The sequence below is a fragment of the Macaca mulatta genome, chromosome 12 (genome assembly GCF_049350105.2).
Source record: "Macaca mulatta isolate MMU2019108-1 chromosome 12, T2T-MMU8v2.0, whole genome shotgun sequence".
NCBI lineage: Eukaryota > Metazoa > Chordata > Mammalia > Primates > Cercopithecidae > Macaca > Macaca mulatta.
In genome coordinates this window covers 9561135-9579218 of record NC_133417.1, presented here as the reverse complement: position 1 = coordinate 9579218, position 18084 = coordinate 9561135, and the positions used below count along the sequence as shown (strand labels likewise).

Sequence of the window (18084 nt, the reverse complement as noted above, 5' to 3'; positions counted from 1 at the left end):
CTGGCAGGACTTAGCCAGGCCGTAAGGGCGCGTACTCAGAACAAGGAAGAGGGTCAGGCGCTGGGAGGGCGACTGCAGGCGGACAAACTGCACCTACGCCCGCGGTACTTGAGGACACCACAAAAGTCCGCGGAAGAGGCACCTCGGCACTTCCGCGAGCGCCGCAGGCCCTGCCCCTTTCGCCGCGGCCGACCAATTGCGGCCCGAAGGCCGAGCCGCTTCCGCCCGCGGCCGGGGAGGGCCGGATGTGAACGGTGTTTTTCCTTCCTGCCGCCACCTTGTCCAAGATGGCGGACCTCCACCGCCAGTTGCAGGAGTACCTGGCGCAGGGGAAAGGGGGCGGCCCGGCGGCCGCGGAGCCGCTGCTCGCCGCGGGGAAGGCGGAGGAGCCCGGGGACGGGCCGGCGGGGGCGTGGCTGGGCCGCGCGGGCCTACCCTGGACCTGGGCGCGGAGCCCTGGGGAGTCGGTGGCTGCGGGCCCGGCGTGCCTGCCCAGCGTGACGCGCGGGCAGCGGCTGGCGGCGGGCGGCGGGTGCCTGCTGCTGGCGGCACTCTGTTTCGGCCTGGCCGCGCTCTACGCGCCGGTGCTGCTGCTGCGCGCGCGCAAGTTCGCGCTGCTCTGGTCGCTGGGCTCCGCGCTGGCGCTGGCGGGAGGCGCGCTGCTGCGGGGCGGCGCGGCGTGCGGGCGGCTGCTGCGCTGCGAAGAAGCGCCGTCCCGGCCCGCGCTGCTCTACACGGCAGCGCTGGGCGCCACGCTGTTCGCCGCGCTGGGCCTGCGCAGCACGCTGCTCACGGTGCTGGGCGCGGGCGCGCAGGTAGCCGCGCTGCTGGCCGCGCTGGTCGGGCTGCTGCCCTGGGGCGGCGGCACCGCGCTGCGCCTGGCGCTGGGTCGCCTGGGCCGCGGCGCCGGCCTCACCAAGGTGCTGCCCGTGTGAGGACCTCGACCCCGCGCCACTGGGGAAGGACGCGTAGCCAGCGCCGTCGAAGACTGCCCCTGCCGAGCCGAGGACTGCACGCCGGTGCCGGGACGCCCGCGGCGAAGACCCTGCCGTGACCGCCTGTGAGTCTAAGCCGGGAGCGGCTGCTGCCAGGGGAGGCGACCGCAGCGTTGGGAGGTCGTCGATGTCAGCGTTTTGTGCTGGACTTGGCACATGCTCTGAAAACAGATTTTGTCATTGAACTGGTGACAGGATGTGAGACGGTTATAAGTTGCTGTCGAAGTAACTGTGATCTTAGGTTCCGCTGAGTAAAGAAAAAGGACTTTTCTTCGAATTAGCTGCTCTCGTGATTTTTCTCAGGCTGTTTTGTCATTTTAAAATCCAGCGCTAGATGTAGCTTAGCGACGGTAATTTTTTGTTTTGGCTGTGCTAAAACTTGGAAATTATTCTCTTCGGTGCCGGCGAATCCAGAAGGGTATCAGATTATTAAACACCGAATTCAGCCACTGAGTAAGTACTTTTAAAAGTACTTATTTAAGAGTTAATCTCGGGTTTTTTCTTCAGTTAACAAAATCATACATATGGTGCCTTATAACATGAAAGGAAAATTAGTTCTGTATTTCACGACGAAAGCGATGGACCAAAAGAAATTTCCTGCCCCAAGCAGCATGGGATCCAGGAAGGGGCGCGTACAAGCTTAGCGGGCTCTGCGGAAATCCTGCAAATAGGAAGATAATTCTAGATCCGGAACACCTGTATCTGATGGAGACCATGGATTTCTACAAGCTCGAATTATTCCTCATTGTATGGTCTGCTTTGTAAACTAGTTTACAATTTGCAGGCTGATCTTAAGATGCTTTTTATATCTAATTGCTGCTTCCTTCATTTTAGGTTCAGCGGTTACTTTTACCTACCGTAATTTATTGCCAGAAAAGTATGAGCCTAACATTCTGATGAGTCCAGAAGACTACGTTTTGTCAGTAGCAACACACTAGGAAGTAAAATATATTTAGAATTTAAACATTGTGTGCCAGTGGTTCTCGCGCTTGACTGCATGTCAGTTACTTGAAGAGCCACACCTCTGATCAACGCAGTCTGAACCAGGGAAGTAGGTCCTAGACATCAGGACCTTTTTAAAGCTCCCCAGGTGATTCTACGTTCCCCAAGGTTGAAGACCACTTCTGTGCCTTGGCTTGCACAATTTGAAAATAATGCTTTTCCTGAGCTGGATCCCAGTGTTGCCTAACAGGGTGTCTGCCGGGCCGCGGTAGAGCACTGCTGCTTCCTCCAGCCCCAAAATGTATGTTCCTAAGTTAGGTCCCTAAGCACTGTCCCAGCAAGTGACGCAAGTGGCCAACACCCACGCTGTAGGCTTGCAGGCTACCCGCCCTGAGATTTGGTGAAGAATACTGCCTTGTTCCCCGTCAGTAAACAAGGTTACCTACCTCAGGCGGCTGCTAGTGAGGGAGCAAATGCAGTATTTTCAGAATGATTTATTTTTTTAATTGTAAAGACTTGTGCCATTGGCTGTTCTTTCTAGTCACCTAAATTTCTGTTCTCAATTTCTCTAGAACTTGCAATAGTTGGGGGTTTTATAATGTTTTACAATGTTTATTTCTTAAATAAAAACTTTAAAATTCAACATTTCTCAGCTGGTGGCTCACACCTGTAATCTCAGCATTTTGGGAGGCCATGGCGGGAGGATCGCTTGAGGCCAGGAGTTCAAGACCAGCCTGGGCAACATAGTTAAACCCCATCTCCACAAAAAATCTTTTAAAAATTCGCCAGATGTGGTGGCACAAAACTGTGATCCCAGCTACTCGGGGTGGGGCTGAAGTGGGAAGATCACTTGAGCCCAGGAGGTCGAGGCTGCAGTGAGCTGTGATCGCACCACTGCACCCAAGCCTGGGCCACAGCGAGACCCTGTCTCAAACATTTTCTCTCAGTTCAAACATTGAAAATCTAGTTTTTATAAGCTTCAAATCACAACATCTAGTATGTATTCTGACAGTGATGTTTTTAAATGCCATTATGTATTTAATAGATATAATGTAGGCTTCTTGTTTTCTCTAAATGAAATCACTCTCAAAATGTGATCTGTCAAGTCCAGTAGAGCTTAAAGGTAAAATGAAAATGTTTAAAATGTGATCTGGTTATCTGCTTGAGATACTATGTTTTTAAAGTTACAGCCCAAAATAATGAAATTTTTTCCACTGGAATCTCAGGGAAAAAAAGGCTAATCTTGATATGAGTTTGGTCTCTGGATCCGGTTTTAGCTTCATGAAATTTGATTACAGTTTCTCTGTCTTTAAGCTATACCAGTTGGGGGAGAGTGAAGAAATATCCATAACCTAAAGCAATCTTGAGCCTTATAATAGCATGTTTATGGTGGGGTGCTGATTAAGCTGTAATTTCAAAGTTAAAAAAAAAAGTCTCTGGATTCTAACACTGAAAAGCAGTGTATATGGCTGACATTTTCTCCACATAAATCAGTTAGCTTTTGCTAGTTTTTACATTCATGGAGAACCAGCTAGAGTTTCATATACTGTTAAACTATGTCAGTATGCCTTTTCTAAGCAACCACTGAAACTTCCAGCAGCAGCAGCCAGGTCCTGTGGCTCACATCTGCAATCCCAGCACTTTGGGAGGCCACAGGAGGTGGACCGCTTGAGCCCGGGAGTTTGAGAGCAGCATAGGCGACGTGGTGAAACTCCATCTCTACAAAAAATACAAAAAAAAATGAGCTGGGCATGGTGGCGTGTGCCTGTAGTCCCGGCTACTAGGGACGCTGAGGCAGAGTCGAAGCTGAAGTGAGCCGTGATTGCTCCACTGCACTCCCGGCTGGGTGACAGCGAGACTCTGTCTCAAAAAAAAGAAGAAAAAATGAAACTTCCAGCACCACTAAATGTGCCAAATAAATTTGACTTGACGCCAAACTGAAGCTGCCAATGTAATGAAATGTTAAGGTGGCCATAGGACAGTCCTTTTAATAAAAGCTTCCATGTAAAACCAAAATAAAGGTCAGTATAGAAAGTATCATGGGGTATAACAAACTGAATTTTTGGCTTCCAATCCAAACTGGGCTAAATGGTATGTTTATTTCAAACAAGGAATTTGCCATGGACAAGATCTGTCTGGCTTATGAATTAGAAGTACACCCTGCCATAACACTGGTATTTCCACATAGCTAGTATGGAAGAGAAAGAGATTAATTAAGTGTTCCAAAATGGTTTTAGGAGCTATTTTGGTCCATTCCTTATCAACTCCATGTGTGATTTCAAGTTATCTAAAGGGCATGTGACGTTATTTCTGACTAACATCAAGTTGCTCTCCTCATCCTGACAAGGCGATTCAAATCTACACTGTGATTCCTAGGAGATGCTTCCAAGGGGGAGCTCCCTCGCTGGACAGCCAGAAGACTGCATTTTCTCTTCAGAGTTCAGTTTTCCATCTGTCAGAGCATGTCTGAGTATAACTTTGAACCTACTACAAACTACATTAATCTTCAAGTATTTCTCTGTCACAAAAATGGTGTGACAGAATTTGTTGAGAAACACAAAGTTCACAGCTGAGATTAATTTAGATGACTTAGTGGTTACTATGCTCATGAACATCAGCGATAACCGTGCACTCCTCGGCAGATGGGATGCGATGGAAACCAAAGGTTTCCTTAAGGCAAGCACTCCACAACTAGTTTTCTGTTAATTCTTGCGTAAATCACATTCTGTATTCATACAAAAACTTTTATGTTTTTCTCTGACAAACTGTACACATAGAAACAAATTTCCAAATGGACAGGAACTTAAATTTGTGGAGATGCCCCATGTCTTGTGAGACTTAAAAAAAAAAAAAAAAGATCCCAGCTTTTATCTTCACAAAACAACATGGGAGTTGGGGCAATGAGGGTGGACAGGACAGGAAAGGGCCAGCTGGGCTGGTAGCTGGCAGCAGTCTCTTCATCTTGAAGACCTCATTGAGGGTTCCTGGGATTCAGGTGCCCAGAAGAGTTCAGGGCTACAATGGTGCAGGCTTCCTTTTGTTTCTCTTGGTAAGTCCACAAGAAGTTCTTAAATACTGTCCAGAGAGGCCTCAGGGTACTCAGTTCCAACTTCTACCGACCCCTTCCACCACCCCGTGAAGCTCCTCGCCTCGGCGGGCCAGAGTTCATGTTACTCCCTCTACCCCAGTTACTGCCACTCCGGCCCCCTCGAGAAGGGGTGCCACTGCCTGGAGGGCCCCCAAAAGGTTCATCTCTGTGGTATCCATCGTGGTGTTCTCCGTCTAAAGAGCTGGAACGCCCAGATTTGGGCACTCTCTGGGCAGGTCCTGGGCCCCCGCGGCCTGAAACAAAGAAAATTTCACATAGGACTTTCTGTATTAGCAACTCTTTGTCAGTAACTCCCAGTACAAACTTTACTCTCTGATGACAGTGGACCAGTTCTGGTGGGTGCCAGGGAGACTGGCAGTGGTATTCAGAGTACTGAGAGGTGTGCCTCTACCCTTTCCTGACCCTGCCTCCCCCTTCCTGGCTTATTGCCATGGGCCTCAGCATCAGCCAGATCCGTGTCCCCAGGGCTGTGACAGACGATGGGAAGCCAAGAGATGAGCACAGAGCACCTTCAGGGAGATCCGGCCACACTGGGCCACGTCCCAGGCCATGGGAAGTGTACCTACCTGCTCCCAGCCACCAGGGTATGTTGAGGGAAGGTTTGAATACACTGACTTGACTTTGGAAGTACACGCTGCTAATGTTAATAAAAAGTGCTCCAACTAGGATGAGTGTTCACTGGAACTGTCCTGTGACATGTGGCACTTTTGGCTTCCTTTTCATAATTAGTAAAATATTTCTTGAAAAAACAAAAGAAAAGCACAAAAACCCCACAAAACACTGGCTTTCAGTTTATATCACCTAGGCACAGCTTAACTTGCTTCAGACTTGAACACACAAATGTTTAGGTACTATTAAAATTCTTTCATTCTGCTGGAGCTTGAGAATATATTTAAAAAAAAAAAAGAAAAAGGGAAAAAAAATCTACCTTGTAAGAATTTTTTCCTCAGGAAATGATAGGATTTGGTCACATCTCCCATAATGCCCTTTCAGAAGACTACTGCAAACTATCCACGGTCTTATATTTTGTAATAGAATATGAATCTAGCTGAGATGGTTAGGAGAACCAGCCAAAGGAACAATCTTGCCTTCTTTTCTTACAAAGAGCAGCTTCAACCCACCTGAGGGCACCTGGGCAGCGTGTCAGCTCCTACGTCATTCCCATGCTAATTGCACGTCCTTGACCAGAGGGACCTAATAATGGCACGCCAAGGACCCAAGACAGTCAGCCGAGGTCACAGCACGCTGGCTAGTAGTACAGTGTGTTTATGCAGGGAGATCTATTGATGATACATAAGGTAATTTCTGAGGGTTTTGTTGAGACAAACAACTATCAAGACCAAATGGCAGGCCGGGCATGGTGGTTCACGCCTGCAATGCCAGCACTTTGAGAGGCCAAGGCAGGTGGATCACTTGAGGCCAGGGGTTCGAGACCAGCCTAGCCAACGTGGCAAAAGCCCATCTCTCTAAAAACACGAAAATTAGCTGGGCGTGGTGGTGCACACCTGTGGTCCCAGCTACTGGGGAGATTGAGGCACAAAAATCGCTTGAACCCAGAAGGCAGGGGTTGCTTGTAGTGAGCCAAGATCACACCACTGCACTCCAGCCTGGGCGACAGAAAAAAACCCAAAAAGACCAAATGGCAGAACTCTGTACTGGAAGGACTGTCCACACAGACAGGCCAACTTCGGGAGCAGAGCACAAGCTGGGGCACGTGGGGAGCAGCCTTCCCGGGAGCCTCCGAGCCACAGCACCTGTGCACCTCCCCCGCTGCCTTGCAACCAGAGTTGTAGTCAGCCTTCGGAGGCGAATACTCCTGGCTCAAGTTAGTGGTGCCTATAAAATAAAGCTCCAGAGTTTCCAGTTGAGGAGAGAATCTCCTGTGCCCCCGGAAACACTGCCCATAGACCATGTTTTCCAAAGTCTTTGTGACTTTGAGCACAAGCAGTGTTCCTCTAGATCCAGGCTAAAAAACCAACAGAGCACCCAGGAGAGGACAACTGTTCCCCTCCCACTGAGAGCCCCTGCGGGTTCCGAGCAGCCGTCGTGGCGGGCAGACTGCCAGTGAGAGCAGGGCTCCCAGACAGCAAGCCCAGCAGAGACGACTGGGGCATCCTGGCAGAGGGCTGAAGTGAAAACCTCAAGCGAACGGGGATTCCTGGAGGCGAGTGGAGTCCTGTGTGGGGCCAAGTTGCAGTCCACCAGAGGACAGCTTGTGTGGCACTGGCACCACGTTTAGAAGCATGTGCCTCTGCACAGCCCAGGCTGCAAGGGCATGTGCAGCAGATGCAGGCAAGGCCTCCACCAGCCCCTGCAGCTCCTGGAACCATAACCACTGGCCTGCTCTTACCTTTGCCTCCTCGGTCTTCAGAAGGGCCTCCTGAGGCCTCCATCTCTCTGTGCTCAGAAGTGCCTGGGCCATCATGCCAGGGGCGCTTTCGGGGAGGTAGGGATGCCATGTCCATGCCTTGGAGAGAAGAGGAGCGTTCTCTGCTGGCTGGGGAATGACCGTCGTGAGGGGGATGATCGGGTCGGGGAGCATCACGAAAATGTTCATGACCCGGCCCTGAAACAAGAAACAAATCTCCTTACAGGAAAGCACAGTGCGACCAAAAGCAGATGGGAATGACACTGTTGAGAGGAGGGAGCAACTCAGAAGCCACCGTTCACTCATGCTGAATGCCCACCACAGGCCCGGGGTAAGCCACCTAGACTAAGATCCAGAGAACCGGTTCTCACGTGGTGTAGTATCAAGACATCTTTACAGTCTCAGATGACTGAGGACTCCTAAGAGATTTGTTAATGAGAGTTATAACTACGAATGTTTAACATACTAGCAATTGAGACTGAGAAAATTTTACTTAACTTTATTCTCCAAAAACAATTGAGTGGAAAGAGCAGTCCTGTTTTATACTCAGATAGATCCCTGTAATGTCTGGCAGATTCCTCTGCTCTCATTCCACCTGCTGAGATCAAGATCTGTGGCTGCTGGACAGGAGACAGCCCAGGCCCCCGGGAGACATGAGCTGGAAGAGGGGACCCGGTGCACCCAAGAGAGGGCCCTCAGAACTCACTTTGTGAACTGCTATCTAGAGTTACCCAACAAGCGGTTCTTTTCCTTACCAGGCTCTCTGTTTCCATCCCAGGAATCTGGCTTCCGCCCTCCTTCAAAGCGAGGGAACTCGTCAGGAGTGGGAAGTAAACCCTTCCTTCCTCCTACACAACAGAGCAAACAGTGCTGCACTCAAGACTGTTCCCGGTATATTCACAACCACTGTATTCTGCACCCTATCCTTCCAGACCAGGTGTCCTTAGTAACTCGCTCACCTCGTGGGGTACCCCGACCTCGACCTCTGAGATCTCGTCCTCGGGCCGCTTCCTCAGAAGCATCAAAATTCTCCTCTGGACCAAAGTCTTCAGGACCAGGAAAACCATCCCTTCCTCTCGGGGGAGCACGGCCCTCATGCCTCGGCGGGGCTCCTCTTCTGAAACTGTAAAGCGAAAACAGCAGAATGTCCATCTCAGGGAACACCTTGCCACTAAGTTCACGTTTCAAAAAAGCATGTGATATGAGAAAGCATGATATAATGCTGATTGGGAGGAAAACAAAATAAAACTGTATTTTGAAAGGACACATTGTATAATCCTATTAATACTACCAGAGGCAAAAACAGACCAGAAGGAAGCATACCAGAGGGTGGGGTTACTGTAAGCTTCTTTTAGGCTTTTAGGAATAATAACAACATCAACATTTTTAAAGTGCCTATACCATGCCAAGTCCTTTACAAGTATACTTTGTTTCATTCATTTCATTCTCACAGCCACCGTATGAAGCTGGTATTAGCAGCAGCTCCATTGATGAGAACACTGAGGCCCAGATTACTGATGTCATTTATTCAAGGACATAGAGTAAGTGCTGGTGATCTGACCTCAGCCAGTCTTGACCCTTGGCCCAGGTTCTGTATCACTGCCTCACAAATACTTGTCATTATCATCTACATTTGTATGATGAACATTTATGACTTATATAATCAGAAAAATGGGGGCACAGATCGTGTCTGCCAACCATACTGGACCTGTTTGTGGGTAGGGGCTCTGCCATCTGCCCCAGCCCACAGCCTCCACCCAGGGGCAGGCCTCCGTGGCCACGAGCTGCACTCATGGCCCTGGCCCACAGCTGGCAGGCATACAGGCCAGCATCTGGCTTAGAGGCAGCCATCCACTGGCCAGCTGGCAGCCTGGAGCCCTGCTCAGTGAGCAGCTTCCCCTTCTCTCAGGAATTCTGGAGCCAGGAGACTACACTGACTGGGAGCATGGCTGAGGCACGCAGGGTACCAGGAGGCCTGTGCGAAAGAAGAGAAAGTGACCTTCTGGCAGCGCATACTAGAGGCAGCGGCACCGCCCTCCAGGGCCCCTCTGCATGAGCTGCGTGGCCTCCTCCCAGGCCGAGCCTCTGCTCTTCCTCTAGTTTCCATTCCATTGCCTTTTACCCTAATCTTCTACTTGGAAGATTTTCAAACTTGCAGTAAAGCTGAAAGAACAGTACAATGAACATCCCAGATCCTCCACCCAGATCAATCCCTTCTTAATATTTTGCCACACGTGCTTTATCTTCTCCGTCTAGCTACTCATGAACATGTTTTCTAAACCATTTGAAAATCAGTTGCCAACAGGAGCTTCACCCCTAAATGCTTCAGTACGTTTCTTCTAAGAACAAGGACTTTCTCCTATATAACCACAATACCTTTACACTCTTATACACCAGCCTAGGCTGTGGGTCTGCACGGACAGATGAAAGACAGTACAAATCAAGACAGGGTGTCCAGGCATGGTGGCTCACGCCTGTAATCCCAGCACTTGGGGAGGCCGAGGCAGGCAGATCACTTGAGGCCAGGAGTTCGAGACCAGCCTAGCCAACATGGCTAAACACCATCTTTACTAAAAATACAAAACAGCTGGGCATGGTAGCATGTGCCTGTAATCCCAGCTATTCGGGAGACTGAAGCACAAGAATCGCTTGAACCCAGGAGGCGAAGGCTGCAGTAAGCAGAGATTACGCCACTGCACTCCAGCCTGAGCGACAAAGCAAGACTCCCTCTCAAAAAAAGAAAAAAGAAAAAAAGACAAGGTAAAATGTAACATTTTGCACAAGATGCAGAGATTCAATAAGCCAGTGAACATTATGTAGATGTAAAGCTGTTCTAGTCATAAAAAGCCATGTCAAAGGTAATGCTTGCATATCATTAAGAGAGGGTCTTAAAAACACTGGGAGCCCTTACATCTTTATTTTTAACCTCCCTATCTCCCCTTCCCAAAACAATTGCTTCCTTAGCCCTCACTATGTCATGCTTCCGGGCCTGTCATCAGCCATGCTTTTCTCACCACCCCTGAGGGTGGGCTGGCCAACCATAACTCAACCACCAACCACTATATATATATATGTCTCGCCCTGTCACCCAGGCTAGAGTGCAGTGGTGCAATCTCAGCTCACTGCTACCTCTGCCTCTTGGGTTCAGGTGATTCTCCTGCCTCAGCCTCCCAAGTAGCTGGGATTTACAGGCACACACCACCATGCCTGGCTAATTTTTTGTATCTTTAGTAGAGACAGGGTTTCACCATGTTGGCCAAGCTGGTCTCAAACTCCTGACCTCACGACGCCCACCTCGGCCGGCCTCCACAGTGAGCCACTGTGCCCAGCATTAACTACCTATTCACAAGAAGAGTAAGAAATGGAATGAAAGGGCCAGGCACGGTGGCTCACGCCTGTAATCCCAGCACTCTGGGGGCTGAAGAACGTGGATCACTTGAGGTCAGGAGTTCAAGACCAGCCTGGCCAACATGGTGAAACCCCATCCTACTAAAAATACAAAAATTAGCCAGGCGAGGTGGCGTGCGCCTGTAATCCCAGCTCCTCAGGAGGCTGAGGCAGGAGAATCACTTGAACCCGAAAGGTGGAGGCTGCAGTGAGCTGAGATCGTGCCACTGTACTCCAGCCTGGTGACAGAACAAGACTCCGTCTCAAGAAAAAAAAAAAAAAATGAGATGAAAGGACATGGATAGCTAAGGAGCAGTCAGAGACTACAGTAAAAGCGGAAGTGCTGAACAGCATGGGCCTGAAGCCCATCTCCGACATCTACCACCTGCCAGACCTCGGAAAGTCAAGACACTGCTCTTACTCTGTCTGAATCAGCATAAGATGCTGACAGTCGCACCTATCTCACAAATTCTTTAAATAAAATGAGGTCATTAATTTCCTAAATTAAAACAAATTCCTTGAATTAAATGAGGTAACATCATCTGACACAAAATAAACAATTATCATCATCTTTAATATTCTGAGTCTCACTTGAGATTTTACTATTTCCTGGGTGTTTGTTTTGTTTTGTTTTTCTGTTAAGAGACAGGGTCTTGCTCTATAGCCCAGGCTGAAGTGCAATGGCATAATCGTAACTCACTGTAACCTCCTGGCCTCAGCTGATCCTCCCACCTCAGCTTCCTGAGTAGCTAGGACTACAGGCGTGCACCACCACACCCAGCTAATGTTTAATTCTTTTTTGTAGAGATGGAGTTACACTATGTTGTTCAGGCTGTTCTTGAATTCCTGGCCTCAAGTGATCTTCCTGCCTCAGCCACCCAAAGTGCTGGGATTACAGGCATAAGCCACACTGGTCCTGGGCTAATTCCTGTTTCTTTCTCCACATTTCTTCTGTTCCCTTAAACTCCCCAAGCAGGCTGAGATGAGTGTTCAAGCCTGATCTAAGTTTAACAGGAAGATTGTTTTTCAGTTTAAGTTTGTTAAGATTATTGGGCAATTACACAAAACTTGCATCTATTTCACAACCCCTTTATTTCCAATCTAGGTAGCTGCCTCATATTTCATCATTCTAATCAAGAAGAACCTGGAAATTTTAAGTCAGATCCCAGCAAGTCTTGTAGTATACTGATCCTCCTATCTCTTTAAAAGGACCAAAAAATAAATAAATAAGCAAAACGAAAAAGACTTCTAGACAGCAAAGATTAAAACAAGACTAAGGTTAAAAAAGCACACTTTTAAAAAGTCCAAATGCAAACTCTAGAGAGTGTAGGGCTAGTAATTGATGTAATTCTCTTTCCTCAAGAAAAAGAAGAAAGAGACCTTTGTGGAGAGAGCAGGTAAAAAGCTCCACTGAAGATGGAATGGGCCCACAAAGTATCTGTCCCACCTTTCTTCTCTGCGCCCTCGAAAACGTGGGTCCTCGGGATCCCGGGGGAAACGGTCGTCTCCGGGTCTGCGGCCTTCCCACGCCCCCGGAGGGCCTCGGGCTGCACCCCGGCCATCCCCCTCGCTGAATTCCCTGTGATCAGGGGGAAACGGAGGCCCAGGGCCCCCTCGCCTCCACTTCTCTTCTTGCGGTAAAGGTCCTCCTCGCCCCTCAAATTCACGTAACCGGTGGCCAAAGCGCTTGTCAGGGTGGAAGTCATCTGGTCTGCTGAAGTCATCGGGGAAGTCTGGGTGAGGGCCACGCCTATCAGGGGGACCCCTGCAGTCCTGGCCACCCCGGAAAGGCCCCCTCTCGGGCCCATGCTCAGGCCCGCCGCTCTGCTCATGCCGCCTCTCTGACATCGGGCCCATGTGATGATTTGGAGGGCCGCGGGATTCACCTAAAGGAAACAAAGCTGACTTTTACCATGTCTTCCAGGAAACCTGCCAACATAGGTCTGATCTGTAGCATCTCCACATTTCAGAATACATTCTTTATTGAGAATGGTTTCCCTCCTTGGCTCTCAGCTTAGTTAGGAGACAAATGTTCCTGAGGCATTGTATAATAGAACAGGAGCTTTGGGGTGCAGATTTCAACTTCATCACCCACTAGCTAGGGCAAATTACTCATCTCAAATGAGATCAGCAGTGCCTCTCCATCTCTTAGTTTACACTGGAAAAATGAGAGAGCCTCCTGGGCTTCAGAAGGAGCCTCCTTTATCTGCCCCTATTCTTTCAGGCATTTCATTAGGGCCACCTGCTCCACATCCAAGGCGGAAACAACAGAGGAAATTAATGCTGCAGGCCAGGAAGCGCACCAAGAATTCACCTCTGCACCCATCAACAGGGCGCCACTGCCACCCATGCCATCCCTCCTCTAACCCCAAAAATTCACCTCTGCACCCATCAACAGGGCGCCACTGCCACCCATGCCATCCCTCCTCTAACCCCAAAAATTCACCTCTGCACCCATCAACAGGGCGCCACTGCCACCCATGCCATCCCTCCTCTAACCCCAAAAATTCACCTCTGCACCCATCAACAGGGCGCCACTGCCACCCATGCCATCCCTCCTCTAACCCCAAAAATTCACCTCTGCACCCATCAACAGGGCGCCACTGCCACCCATGCCATCCCTCCTCTAACCCCAAAAATTCACCTCTGCACCCATCAACAGGGCGCCACTGCCACCCATGCCATCCCTCCTCTAACCCCAAAAATTCACCTCTGCACCCATCAACAGGGCGCCACTGCCACCCATGCCATCCCTCCTCTGACCCCAAAAATTCACCTCTGCACCCATCAACAGGGCGCCACTGCCACCCATGCCATCCCTCCTCTAACCCCAAAAATTCACCTCTGCACCCATCAACAGGGCGCCACTGCCACCCATGCCATCCCTCCTCTGACCCCAAAAATTCACCTCTGCACCCATCAACAGGGCGCCACTGCCACCCATGCCATCCCTCCTCTAACCCCAAAAATTCACCTCTGCACCCATCAACAGGGCGCCACTGCCACCCATGCCATCCCTCCTCTAACCCCAAAAATTCACCTCTGCACCCATCAACAGGGCGCCACTGCCACCCATGCCATCCCTCCTCTAACCCCAAAAATTCACCTCTGCACCCATCAACAGGGCGCCACTGCCACCCATGCCATCCCTCCTCTAACCCCAAAAATTCACCTCTGCACCCGTCAACAGGGCGCCACTGCCACCCATGCCATCCCTCCTCTAACCCCAAAAATTCACCTCTGCACCCGTCAACAGGGCGCCACTGCCACCCATGCCATCCCTCCAACCCCAAAAATTCACCTCTGCACCCATCAACAGGGCGCCACTGCCACCCATGCCATCCCTCCTCTAACCCCAAAAATTCACCTCTGCACCCATCAACAGGGCGCCACTGCCACCCATGCCATCCCTCCTCTGACCCCAAAAATTCACCTCTGCACCCATCAACAGGGCGCCACTGCCACCCATGCCATCCCTCCTCTAACCCCAAAAATTCACCTCTGCACCCATCAACAGGGCGCCACTGCCACCCATGCCATCCCTCCTCTAACCCCAGCTTGTTGCACTTGATTCCTCTGTAAGGTGCGTGCAATCCCGGCCTCTCAAACACCTGCCTGATGACCACCCTGCTGGGCTCAGTGTCGGGGTTTTCTGCACCTCTCTATGAATGTTGTTCCTCATCTACAATATTCTCACCATTCTTTGAAGACAGTGTTTGGAATCCCACTAAAGTTTTCTAAAATATTTGAAAATATGTACCACAGTGAAAGTACTGAATAAAGATGGAAAGATGCCAGTTAAATGTGTGATGGTTAACTTAGTTCACCTCCTAACTTGGAAGGGACTGTTTTCCCAGCTGCTGAACTACTGCAGCTTTTGTAAATGTTTACCTATTTTTGGTCAACATACAGTTTAAATCAAGCACTTTTAAAAAGTAGGTAGTAAAAGGATACTCTTGATTCTAAAAACAAAAACTGTGTTTTTAAAGTGAAATTCCTCCAATAGCCCAGTTTATGCCTTTTACTGCTTTTCCCTGGCAATAAAGACAAACCCCTCCTGTACCCCAGCCAGCCATAATTCTCACCTCCCCGCCAACAGCATCCCTCCTCTTTCTTTTCTTTCTTCTTTTTTTTTTTTTTTTTTTTTGAGACAGAGGCTTACTCTGTCACCCAGGCTGGAGTACAGTGGCATGATCTCAGTTCACTGCAACCTCCACCTTACGGATTCAAGTGATTCTCCTGCTTCAGCCTCCCGAGTAGCTGGGATTACAGGTACTACGCCTGGCTAATTTTTGTATTTTTAGTAGAGACAGGGTTTCACCATGTTGGCCAGGCTAGTCTTGAACTCCTGACCTCAAGTGATACATCCAGTCAGCCTCCCAAAGTGCTGGGATTACAGGCATGTGTCACTGTACCCGGCCCCTCCCTTTTCATTTTCGTTCATTTCTACTGCCTATTTCAATTCTTCCTTACCATGCAACATATATAAAATGCTTGGAAATCTCAGGATAAAAATGTGCCATTAAAGGAGGCTCTCTTTTCCAGCTCTTTTCCGTCTGTCTCATTTACCCGTCCTCTCCCCTCTACTCAGCAGTTTGCAAAGATCCTAGCTCCATTTCCTTCTGGTAGACAGGCTCCTTCACTTCTCAGTGTGTTCCTGCACCTAATGGCTTCTTCACTGACATGATGTTGTTTGAACTTAGTGTAATCTCAGAAGCAGCAGACCTTTGGAGTAAGGAAGCTAAACATATTCCGTTTGGACTTACCTATGAATATTAATCCTCCCATTACCTCTATCTGTTTAAAAGTACCCTGCTCTTCAAGGAAAGAAACCCACCACTACAAATTAGAAGGGATGTGGCCACCAGTGATGGGGCAGCGGCGGCGGTTATTCCAGTAGGGGATGGCAGGGCCACTTTCTCGGCTCTCCCTTCTCCCTTTGGTCCCTGGGAGGAGAAAGGAGGAAGAGAAGGAAAGGGGGCGGGGGATAAAGAGAACAGGGAAAGAGCAAGGATGAGAGGGAAGGAGGTGGAGACAGACACAGGGCAGGGAGAGGAAGAGAGGCAGCTCTCAGTTTGCTGATGGCGATGGCTTGGGGGGTAAAAGACTCTCCTTTTGTTTCTCTAGTTCCCTGTGGGCCACCTGCCTTCCGTAGAGCCTCTGCTGCCGCTTCCACACAATGGGAAAGCAGTAAACACTCTAGTTCCCTTATCCCTTTCTTACCTCTAATATCACACATCAATTCAACATTAGCATAAATTCACAAAGTCCCAGGGCTGTAACGCTGACAAGAACTTTTCTTAATTGGATAAAATGGGGGCAAGAATCTTAACATGTACTACACAGTGCTGTGGGTTTAGCCAATTAAAACTGAGAGGGTAAAGTTCTGTGAAGGGCAACCTCTGCGGTCCTCCTGATTCTCCGAGTTGTGGTTTCTCCCTGCTATGAAGTGTGTGTCGAACATAACACAGTGTTTCCTCACTCCCCTCCATCCACACTCCGAGTCGCCCCCTCCAACTCTCCCCAACAGCGTGCTGCCTACCACGCTCCTGCTCCAGCTCCGGAAGGATTAACTCTAAACTTCCAAACAGCCCCACATCTCAATACTAATCATTCTCATCTCTTTCCTTTTCATATCAACAACCTGAGGAACCACATATGGGTAGAGTGCTTTCTTCTTTTCAAATGGTGCACAACTACATAACCAGCTAAAGAATTCAATATATGACAGGATTTGGGAGGACACGGTGTGATAATAAAAGCACTGTCAAAAAATTTAAGCAGAAACAATTCATCTCTTCAGGATGGTAGAAACATACATATGCACTCAGTGAGCACAGGAACCACCTGCATTGGCAACAGATGGGCAAGGCCAGCCCTGCCACACAGGCACGACTGCTGGAGCCTGCTCGGGTGCCTTCACTGTCAGCTTCTGGGGTGAGGGGCCTACTTCCTCTGGCCAGCGCTGCTGCCTACTAAACAGATCTAAGAAAACAACCAAAGACAAAGTTCCTACCTGAATGACCATGCCCTTATTTTGCCGAGAGGTTCAAATGACCAGTCTATCAATGACTGACCAACAAAACTATTTACCGTAAACTGTGCACAAAGGTGGTAGAATATAATATTTTATTCAGCTGAGCAGATACTTACCTTTGTTGGGGCCAGGTCCTTGTCCAGGGTTCAGAGGAGGAATGCGACCTTGTGCTCCCTGCTGCCCTAGGCCTGGTATCAGGGGTGGGGGGCCTGTGCTCTGTCCTTCCTGAAAATATGTTTTTAAAGTGAGGGTATGAAATCACAGGCTTGTGCTACATAAATAGCGATTGTATCATAACATGACAACATAAAAACACCCAGTAAATATTTAGCTAGTGAGATGACAGCAACATTGTCCTTAAATCAGGAGAAAGGAGATACCTCTCGTACTATAATAATTTTTTTAAAACACCTGTATTTTAAACCTGTTGACAACTTTTATTTAAAATTAGATCTTTACTTGTAATGCCAAAAAAGAGCATTAATGGAATGTCAGAAATCCTAACACAGTAACACTAAATTAAACCAATTAAAACAACTGGTTTAAGTAACTGGTCTGGTTAATGTGAAGCAAGTTATATTTCAGCATATAAGGAAAAAGAGCACAAATGTTCATCAGGCAACTTCTGAGATCTGAAATGCACTACAAAGTATCAGATCTTCAGACTCATTCTACCAGTATTTCTATAGGTCAATTAAAATTTCAGAATCATGCTTTCCATGTATAAAATCTTTTACTACACGGTACAATAAAAAATCTCATTGAATTGTCCCAGAAACTCAGGCCTGTCCTTGTGACTCTGACATGTTTCAGTTATAACACAGTAGCTAAACTTCACATTTTTTTAATCCTCCAAAATGAAAACTGTTAATTTACTACCAGAAAGTTAGGAAAACAGCTGATAATAAATATTACACACACATACAACTGAGCAGTAAATTAATAAAATATATAATACTTCAAGATTTAGGGCAATTTAGAATGGCAATCCTCTATTTAATTCATCCTAACTTCTGAGAAGTGCTGAATAAAAATCTGGAAATAACTCAGATGCCATCAGATTCCCCATTGCTATGACACTTTTAGGTTCTGGAAGATCTACTTTAGAATAGTAGATAATTTGTTTTAGCTAGTTAGTTGAGTTCAGGGAACCCAATGGTCATCTTTACATTAGGGATTCCTGGTGGTATTTGAAAAACCAAAACAGATTGTGCTTTCTACATCCGTAGCATCCCCTTTCTCCAAG

At 48.5% G+C, this 18084-nt stretch overlaps 2 protein-coding genes across 4 annotated transcripts in view; one reads left to right on the top strand and one right to left on the bottom strand.

The window, feature by feature from the left end:
- Positions 1-263: 263 nt before the first annotated feature.
- SFT2D3 (SFT2 domain containing 3) lies at positions 264-8676 on the top strand. Its single transcript, XM_028842724.2, has 3 exons — positions 264-1448; positions 7641-7745; positions 8347-8676. Exon 1 carries the CDS (start codon positions 288-290, stop codon positions 933-935), a length of 648 nt encoding a protein of 215 aa, XP_028698557.2. The 5' UTR covers positions 264-287; the 3' UTR covers positions 936-1448; positions 7641-7745; positions 8347-8676.
- The window catches only part of WDR33 (WD repeat domain 33), a 325821-nt gene continuing 312369 nt past the window's right edge, over positions 4633-18084 (bottom strand). For 2 of the 3 annotated variants that reach the window (XM_077956741.1, XM_077956740.1), the window contains 6 exons: positions 16955-17063; positions 12249-12687; positions 8374-8537; positions 8170-8262; positions 7397-7612; positions 4633-5279 (listed from right to left, as the gene is read on the bottom strand). In XM_077956741.1, coding sequence (XP_077812867.1) covers positions 5050-5279; positions 7397-7612; positions 8170-8262; positions 8374-8537; positions 12249-12687; positions 16955-17063 — 1251 coding nt within the window. In that variant the 3' untranslated portion in view covers positions 4633-5049. The remainder of the gene's footprint in view (positions 5280-7396; positions 7613-8169; positions 8263-8373; positions 8538-12248; positions 12688-16954; positions 17064-18084) is intronic. The other variant, XM_077956742.1, reaches the window with a different exon arrangement.